General features: G+C 29.6%; 1 protein-coding gene across 1 annotated transcript in view; it reads right to left on the bottom strand.

Annotated features, from left to right (window-relative positions):
- Window positions 1-1,160: 1,160 nt before the first annotated feature.
- The window catches only part of LOC117178545 (sodium-coupled monocarboxylate transporter 1-like), a 30,574-nt gene continuing 21,493 nt past the window's right edge, over window positions 1,161-10,241 (bottom strand). The window contains exons 8-9 of the mRNA XM_033369976.1: window positions 7,422-7,706; window positions 1,161-1,412 (exon numbers count right to left, since the gene is read on the bottom strand). Of these exons, the coding sequence (XP_033225867.1) occupies window positions 1,161-1,412; window positions 7,422-7,706 (537 nt within the window). The remainder of the gene's footprint in view (window positions 1,413-7,421; window positions 7,707-10,241) is intronic.

Raw genomic sequence — 10,241 nt, 5'->3', positions numbered from 1 at the left:
TATATAAATAAAGTAAAGTCTCTTTGCAACAGAACATCGTTTATTTAAACACTTATCAGGAATCCACTTGAATTTGCCGCTTAATGTGCGTCGCACGTACCAGCTATCTGCGCGCGCATTTTACGCGACTATCAGGTGAGACTTCCCTGATTTGTCACGCACACAGACTCTTCTGTACAAATCTTCAACATTTGAGTAATTACTATTTTCTAAAATTTTAATCGGTTATTACACAGCTAGTGCCAAAGTGTACCGAAAGTTTTCAGAAGTAAAATCACTGAAATAGTGTAGTGAAGTTTACAAGTTTGAGCGTCATAGACCTAACATCATATCACCACACAGTTTTATAAAAACATAAAAACATTATTTACAGAACCATCATATAAATATGGCATTTTCTCCTATAATAAAAAGGACGTTCATGATAAATTACTTGCTCTTTTTTTAATTTATATGAGAATATTGCTTAAATCTTTTAAAAATCCTAAATCTATGCACGAAATATGCCCGTACTGGTCCGCAACGGCCTACATGACGTGCGACCTGCATGCTGTCCGCCACACATGTCCCGCATAGTGACATCGTCTGCGTGCATGCCGTACGAGAAAATCGGTATCAGTGTTGCTAACGGCATAACAAACCGCCAACTTTTTCAAATGCGCTTGTACCGAAAATCGCGGGTCTATTTAAAATTAATAAATACTATCAATAATAACACAGTTAATTTTTTTAAAAGTTTTCCACTTACAAATAAATATTTTAATTTAATCTAAGATATAGCTAATTTATTGAATAATTTATAAGTAATGTAATATTTCAAATGCATAGTTTATAGTTTTAAATATTGATCCGTTTGCATCATCGAGCGGCACACGTGCGACGCATGTACGTCGCACTATGCGCGAATTTTGTAATCAGGGAATACCAGAAATTCACATTGTATATGGATGATAGTACCTCTATCTTGCCTTTACTGGCTGGATAGGCTACTATTTTCTTCATTGTTCGGGCAAACCTCTATTTTCGAGAAATCTTAAAATTTAAGTTAATGTAACAGATTCGGATTCAGCGTCAAAAAAATGTATGCGCAATGACCACTCTGGTTCTGGGATCTGACAGAATTTAAAATTGTGTAGGCCTGTGTTATAGTAAATAGTTTATTAGAATTTTGTACCCCTGCCATTTTCTATTTGAATTTTTTCGTCATGCATCTCCAGGGCTAAATTAGTAACACCACCAATTTTACTGCCAGATCTGGATTTGGTTGGTGGTCCCAAAAAATGTTTTACTGGCGGACTGAGAAGATCATAATCCAATTCAGATGGATTCTGGAAGCCTGTTACAAAACTTACAAAGATACCCACGAAAACTGTGACGAGGCAACCAATTGCACTGTACCAGAGATAGCTCACCTAACAACAATTAAACATTGTTAATATCATTATTTAATATATACCTAATGAAAATTCAGATTTTTACATACAATAAGTGTACATTTAAAGATCCAATAACCCGTCCGATTCCAGTATGTAAAAAATTAAAGTTAACAGAATTTAAAAAAAATTGTATAAGTCAATTTATTATTTTTTAAATTAATTATTTATTTAACAACAAGGTTGAAATTTTTTCTTCTAAACGATTCAATTTTTTCACAGCTACTTATATTTAAGTCCAAAACCATAAAATTAGTTAAGGCGGTACTTAAAAATGATATACAGCAGATCAAAATATTTCAAACAATTTTTTTTCTTTTATGTTGAAAAAATAATGAGTAAAAGTACTAATATAAGTGACCCAGTAACCGAAATACAGTCCTCTCTCTGAATCATGCTGCTCTAAATAGTGCCGTTTCTCCTCATTTCTGCTCAAACGCATCCCCCACCATCGTGGTATCAATTCGAGCGCGGGCATTTTAATCCAGCCTCTCTGAATAGTGACACTCAAATCAATGTACGAAAATAGACTATGTACCGCATTAACGTTTCATAGTACATATGATAATTAATAAGTTACTTACAGAATCAATGCTTGTAGAAAAACAACTCGTTTTTGTAGAATCAAAATCCCCCCAAAAAATCAAAATATTTCGTACTTACGGAGCGGGAGGGGGGATAACGAGCGGCACTATATAGAAAGCGTGCACGCGAATTAGAAGATGAATAAAAGGCAAGAAAATTGGCATTACGATTATTGGTACTAAGGTCACGATTACTAGGTCCTTTACCTTAATTCACAATGAAAAATACTTGGACACCTTATTTTCTTATTTTTTGTTTAGGATATACGTAAAATAATGCTCAGTTATAATTTAAAAAGAATCCTTTCCTTTAACAAAAATGATGACAAAATTTTCTAAAGTAAACATTAGGTATGATTTTTTCATACCTGATAACAATTATGAATTATTTAAATAAGTTTGATCAACAAATACAAATTTTCTTGAATTTTCACTGACAGAATAATTTTTTTTAAACAGATATCAATGTTTAATTGCTTGAAAAAGTCATTCCCTTATGATACTTTACCAACTAATAATTGATTACTTTATCAATATTTTTATAAAAAAATTCACAACTTGATTTTTTTAAACAAAAGTATGGCAGGTTTTGGTAATTTTTTTATAAAAGATTTTACTACCAGATTTGCGATTTCGTCATCTCAGAAGAGTGAGCAACCGTTTTTTTAAACAATTTAAATTTTAATGTCTATGGTGGCTTTAGGTGCAGACCTTGTGCTTCTGAATTTAGCAGTCTTTCAATATTTGTTCTGTATTTGTATATTTCAATGAAATTTATTTAAATAAGCAAAAAATGTTGTCACCTGAAAACGAAATTTATTTCTTGACAAGTAGTCATGTGTTTAATTTGTTTATAAAATGCACGCTGAAAAATATCAAGCGGTTAATAAATTAAAGAAAACCTGTATTTTTGTCATTATTTAAACAATTAAAACTTGTTGTCGGGAATTAAAAAATCGTATATATTATTTATTGCTAACCAAATTTTATATTTTTGATCGATCGATTCCAAAGAATAGAATCGTTTATAAATGAATTAGCTCTCTCAAATCTCTTTAAAATGTGGATAGCTGTCATTTTCTTTCAAATTCTTTAGTCTGACCAAAATTGTGGCAAGCTTGTACAGAAAAGTTATTACGGCACACTGTGTGACGCTTGAAAACGCTAAAAGCCGATGATTAGTTTTAATAATAAAAATAAAAACCTGACAAAAATTCACGAAAATCAATTGGTGATTAAAATATAAATCGTCATAAGTGGACCAAATATTATTGAAACTGTTTGAAATTTGTTACACATACAAAGTACACTTGAGTGATGTGTACCAACGAATAAATAGTTTGACATGATCTTTGATCCAATAATATTCATTTGCAATTTAAGGTCGTTTGGCAACGAAGTTTTTCTAGGTTCGCTGACAACAATTATCGAGGAAACTTCAGATTTGGGTGTCGGAAAATTGTTCCTATGGACTAGGGCGTGCACATTTGTCACTTGCCCAACTGTGCACGTTTCTGTTTTCACGTAAGGGTTACATTTTAAACAGTGTCTCTGAATTCCTTTAATTCCTTTGATTCTCTGAAATCCTTAAATTCTCGGAATTCCTTGAATTCTCTTAATTGCTTGAACTGATTGAATTCTCTGAATTGCTTGAATTCCTTGAATTATCTGAATTCCTTCAATTATCTGAATTCCTGGAATTCTCTGAATTAATTGAATTCTCGGAATTGCTTGAATTCTTTGAATTCTCTGAATTTCCTGAATTATCGGAATTCCTTGAATTCTTTGTATTCCTTAAATTCGCTGAATTCCTTGAATTTTCTAAAGTCCTTGAATTCTGCGAATACCTTCAATTCTCTTAATTCCTTGGATTTTTTTTAAGTCGTGGAATTCTGTGAATACCTTGAATTTTCTTAATTCCAAGAATTCTCTAAATTTCTTAATTTCTTTTAATTATTTTAATTCCCTGAATTCCGTAAATTCTCTGAACTCCTTGAATTCGCTAAATTCCTTGAATTCATGGAATACTCTTAATTTTCCAAATGCCTCAAATTTTCTGAATCCCTTGAATTCTCCAAATTGCGCGAATTCTCTGAATTTCTTGAATTCTCTAAATTCCTTGAATTCTCTTCATTATTTTAATTCTCTGAATTGCTCAAATTCTCTGAATTGCTCAAATTCTCTGAACTCCTCGAATTCTCTAAATTCCTTGAATTTTCTAAAGTCCTTGAATTCTGCGAATAATTTAAATTCTCTTAATTCCATGAATTCTCTAAATTGCGTGAATTCTCTGAATATCTTGAATGTTCTAAATTCCTTGAATTATCTTCATTATTTTAATTCCCTGAATTCCGTAAATTCTATGAACTCCTTGAATTCGCTAAATTCCTTGAATTCATGGAATACTCTTAATTTTCCAAATGCCTCAAATTTTCTGAATCCCTTGAATTCTCCAAATTGCGCGAATTCTCTGAATTTCTTGAATTCTCTAAATTCCTTGAATTCTCTTCATTATTTTAATTCTCTGAATTGCTCAAATTCTCTGAACTCCTCGAATTCTCTAAATTCCTTGAATTTTCTAAAGTCCTTGAATTCTGCGAATAATTTAAATTCTCTTAATTCCATGAATTCTCTAAATTCCTTGAATTCTCTTTATTATTTTAATACTCTGAATTTCTCAAATTCTCTGAACTCCTTAAATTCGCTAAATTCCTTGAATTCACGGAATGCTCTAAATTTTCTTAATTCCTCGAATTTTTTGAATCACTTAAATTCTTCAAATTTCTTGAATTCTCTGAATTTCTTGAATTCTCTAAATTCCTCGAATTCGCTAAATTCCTTAAATTTACGGAATACCTTGAGTTTGCTGAAGATCTTGAATGTCTTGAATGCCTTGAATACCTTAAATTCTCTGAATTAATAAAGTAAATGTAAAGTAAATTAATAAAGTAAATGTCTGTTTTCGGCAAATTCTCTGAAATCCTTGAATTCTCCAAATTCCTTAAATTGTCCTTATCCATTGAATTCTCCGACTTTCTTAAATTCTCCTTATTCCTTGAATTCCCTGCATTCCTTGAAATCGCTAAATTCCTTGAACTCACGGAATCCCTTCAATTTTCTCAGTTCCTAGAATTTTCTGTATTCTTTAAATTCACCGCATTCCTTGAGTTCTCTAAAGTCCTTAAATTATTTAGGATTAAATAATTTTTTACTTTTGAAAATTTATTAAACATAGATTTAAAGGACCAACCGTGTATAGATACAACCTTACGTAAGGATAAATGCCCTTGAATTATCTGAATTCATTGTGCTCTATAAAATCCTTGAATTCACGGAATGCCTTGAATTTGCTGAATGCTTTTATTTCTCTGATTCTCGTGAATTCTTTTAATTCCTTGATTTCTTTAAAGTACTTGAATTCTCTGAATGCCTTGATTTGTCTGAAATCCTTGAATTATGTAAAATCCTTGAATTCTGCGAATTACTTAAATTCTCCTTTATTCCTTGAATTCTCTTCATTCCTTGAATTATCTAAAAATTTGTGAATTCCCTGAATTCTTTGAATTCGTTTAATTCCTGATCAGACATATGATTGTTCTAGGCTAGCATAACTCAGCATAAGTTTCCGATTTTTGAAAATGTTTGGTCAAAAACACATGTTCCAAGTTTAAAAATGTTGCATTTTTTTGGAAAATATGAATGTTAGTAAAAATTGTCATTGAAGATCATTATTTTGCTGGCCTAGCATAACTCAGCACAAGTTTCAGATTTTTGAAAATTTTTGTTTAAAAATTTATTCCGAATCCATAGTTTGTATTTATTTAGAAAATATTAATTTGAGTGAAAATTGTCATTAGAGCAGGTAGTTTTTAGCAAACATGTTGTTTTATCAAAAAACAAAATGGCGCGGCTGACATAAATATGTTTTTATTTTTTTATTTTTGGACTTGAATTTTGATTTTTTCAAAAAAATCTTTTACAGAAAAATAGAGAAAAATCTAGCATAATTCAGCACAATTTTCATTTTTCCGAAATTTGAAGTTAGCGTCGCGAACATCCTGGACATTGAAATCTGATGACATTTCTTGAAATCACTTGAAATATTTTAAATCCTTTCAAATCCTTTGAAATATTTGTAAATTTTAAAAATCCTCTTGAATTTCTTTCAATCCTTTTCAATATTAATCTCTAAAAGGCCTTGAAATATTCGAAATGATATTAGATCCCTTAATTAATACTTGTGTTGTCATAAAATCTTTTAAGTGTTTTAAAATTCCTTAAGGGCATGTGATACTTAGAAAATTATCGACTTTACCAGTTTTAGGTTCCCCGGCTTTTTTTCTAGAATAATAAATATATTGTCTTAAAAATTTGGGAAATGATAGCGAAAATGCTAAAGGACTTCCCCACACACTTTTTTTGTAGGTTTATTCAAAAAAGTTTTAATTTAGAAAAATGTGATTAATTTGCATAGCGCTCAGGAAATAGTATCGATTTTTTCAGTATTAGATTCCCCGGATTTTTTCCCAGGATAAGAAATATTAGAAATATTATGCCTTCAAAATCTGGGAAATGATAGCGAATATGCTAACGGACGTCCCTGCACACTTTTTTTTGTGTTTTTTTTATCAAAAACAATTTTTATATTGCTAACAACGTGCATTTATATTTCGAGGCTATGTGTGTTACAATTCACCCGAGCGTTACTTCCAAACTACACAATATTTTTGGACGAAAACTTTGGACTCACAAATAAAAATAGTAACTAATCGCCTGGAACTAACCTTGTTTGTAGGCAATCAAAAAAGTATATTTCATAAATAATTTCGAGATTATTGGAAAGGCAGAGATGAAAAACGACGTAACCCCAAAATAATGCATATGCATAAAATTTTTAGTTAGCTCAATAATTTTTTTTTGTTATTATCCCTCAAAAAAGAGTCTGATGACGTCCTTTATGATATTTTATAGCATCTCCGAATTCAGTTAAAAATTTTTTTCATTTTTGTGGAAGAAAAGCCGGGGAAACTGTAAGTATCACATGCCCTTTAAAAATTTAATAATACAATTTAATTTTTTTCAGCTATGAAAGTTTTAATTTTTATCTTAATGATTTGATAATTTTTTTGGTTTCAATCACTTCTTGAGCTTTGGGAATTTTTGTCAGTTTATACCTTTTTTTATTTTTTAAACCAATCCTAGGGTAAAAAATTATTGACCATATAAATTACTCTTAACTCCCGATATAAGTACGAGTTCGCCCATGCCTTGCAGTGGCCTTGATCCTAAATCGAGGGGAATCCTCAATGCTGAGGGCTTCAATTTCAGGAACTGCGTAAACTGAGAGTGCTTATATCGGGAGTTAAGTGTAATATAATTTTGGAAGAAAGTGATTACAACTCACTCTATATAAGGACCAAGCTTCTGAGAAAGACTCCTCTGATCCTGATAAATCGAGAATAGTTTCATTGACACAAGGGCATTGATCAACAGAAGTTATCTTTCCCTCGATATGATTTTGACCATTCATTGTAGCAACCTGACCTCCTATTCCAATCCAACCAACCAAAGCTAAGCCTGTAAGGGCCCCAACCATAGCCCCTTTTGAATTCACCCAAGGCACAAACATTCCAAGGGAAAATAATCCTAATGTGACGCCTCCAACCATTCCATTGAAAGATAAAGCCACCTAGTTTAGTATAGAAAAAATAATCAGATTCGATTAAGTAAAAATTAGTAATAAGAATACAAAATATAAGGAGGCTAATTTCATTTTATTTCGCCAAAGTCAATTACCACTTAATTTAAAAAATGTTGATATTTAACTATAAATAAAGTTAATGTTGCTTTAACTTATTTACATCGTCAATTTATGAAATTAGTTGTCATGTTTGTCTTGTCGAATATCAGGTGTTTGTAATTAAAGTTTTTTTACGGTTTAAAGAATTTATAAATATTTTCAGTAAAAAGTTTAAATTTATGAAAAATTATAAGTTAAAGTTATAATGCGTTTTCCCGAATCAAATATACTATTATTTATTTAAATTTAACGATTTTTTAAAAAGGGGCAAGAAGAGACATTATAAAATTGAATTATAAAAAAAATGTTAAAGTAAATGGTTTTTGTATGTTTAAGCATTATTTATTGAAAATAATGTTTCTGATTTTAAATATCATCATCAGTAATTCCATTTTATTTTTTTAAATCTTATAAGAACTATTTAATATATACTGAAAATCCTGGATTTTTTCCTTTTTCTGCCTATGATTTATTCGTCCGCGAAAATGGACAAAACTTCCAAAGTGATGAATTTCAAAATGAAATTTGATATATTTCAGCACCAAAAATCGAAAAAGGTCTCAAATTCAGAAAATTCTGCTAATGCTAATTCCGCCAATGGAAAAAAAGGCTTTCTGTGATTTAAAAAATTTAAATGACATTATCAGTCATGTTTTATAAAACAAAAATATTTTTTTGCATGAAAAAACTTTTAAACGTACGAAAATAATTATTTAACAGTAGTTTTTGGAATAAATTTTTTTTCGTAATGTCGCCACACATCACTTTAAAATATTGTTTTATTGATAATATTATTTTTATTTCTATAATCACATAAAAACTATTTTTTTCAGAAGACTGGTCTTTCGCACAAGAACTACTTTAAAGTTACTTTTGCCCATGTTGTAAACAAGTTTAAAGACGGTTGATTGCGTGTGATTTGATTCAATTCAATTTTAAATCGTAGAATTTGAGTTTTTATTATTCTATGATGCACGTTAGGGTAGTCCAATTTCTCTCTCTCTCTCTCTCTCTCTCTCTCTCGAATTTTCATGCATATAACGTGAAAATTTCTTCGAATCCAGAATAAAATAATTTGATTTTTTGTTTGTTTGGAAAAATGACATTGAGAGGTGCCGAAAGCCCCATAAAATATAACCGTATTTCCCATAAAAAATACGTTTTTGCCTAATATATTCAGAATCGTCAGTATTAGATGAATCGAGTTGAAACTCAACACTTCTCCTAAAAAATAGCCATTCATACAAATAAAATATTACTTTTAAATATAACCCCTAAAAGTTTTTGGCGCTAATGATGATTTTTTGTGTTTTTTTTTTAAATACAAATTATTTCTAATGCATAAAGGACTTCTTTATATTGATATTTAGATGCTTGAATAAATCGTTTAAAAACTTTATAACTGTTTTTATAAATGTTCTCTCAGAATATGGATAGAAAGTCACGGCTTTTCAGAAATATTCAAATTTTTATCTAATTTTTTATTAGAGTGATGTTATAATTGATTAAGGTTAACAAAAATAATTTTTGTTACAATTTATTATGATTAATAATATTCGAATAATGCTAGAAAGTTGCGGTTTTTTCTAAAAATTAAAACTATTTGTCTACTTTTCACTTAGGGTGAGTTAAGAATGAATTCAATTTAACAAAAATAAATATTTAAACAAATTACTATTGTTTATAACTATCTTCTTCTCTGCTAATGCTATGAAGTAGCAGTTTCTTCTGAAATATTGAACTTTTTACCCACTTTTTACTTAGTAAAGTAAAAAATAATGTCATTAAAGAAACATAGTGGTTTGAACAATTAAAAATTGTTTATAACTATTTTCTATTAGATAAGTTCTCAAAAGTTTCGGTTTTCTAAAATGTTTAATTTTGCTTTGAATTTTTAGCTATGATAATAAGTGAACCCCAAGAAGAGTTATTTTTTAAATAGTATTACACTTTTTTACCTGAAGTAATTTTGCTCTTTTACAACGCTTTTAAAAATTAATTTAAATAAAAAAGCTATCTTATACAAGAGAAAAAAACAGAATGGAATAAGTAAGAATAAGTGGGAGGACTAGGTCTGTAAATGACTTGCAAAAGTATTTTTTAAATTACAACAAGAATTTTATTGCAAAGCGTAAAAGAAAAAATTTGGAATTGAACACATTTTTATATTTACCCTCCCCTCTCCAGCAAAATATATTCACGAAAAAGACATTGTTTAAAACTTGTTTCTGTTTAATGTTTTTGTATTATTTGTTATTGAATAAAAAGGTGAATCAAAGTTAAACATTTCAGAAAAAACGCAACTCTCTGACATTAATATAGATGTGGCGTATTGAAAAAATTGTTTGTTGTTAATGTGAAAGGGTTGTGTAAAAAATGATTGTCTGTTTTCCAAATATCAAATTATATTTAAACACACAACAA

This window comes from Belonocnema kinseyi, chromosome 1 (genome assembly GCF_010883055.1).
Source record: "Belonocnema kinseyi isolate 2016_QV_RU_SX_M_011 chromosome 1, B_treatae_v1, whole genome shotgun sequence".
NCBI classification, from domain to species: domain Eukaryota; kingdom Metazoa; phylum Arthropoda; class Insecta; order Hymenoptera; family Cynipidae; genus Belonocnema; species Belonocnema kinseyi.
Note: the sequence above shows the minus strand (reverse complement) of the source record. Positions and strands in the feature narration are given on the sequence as shown.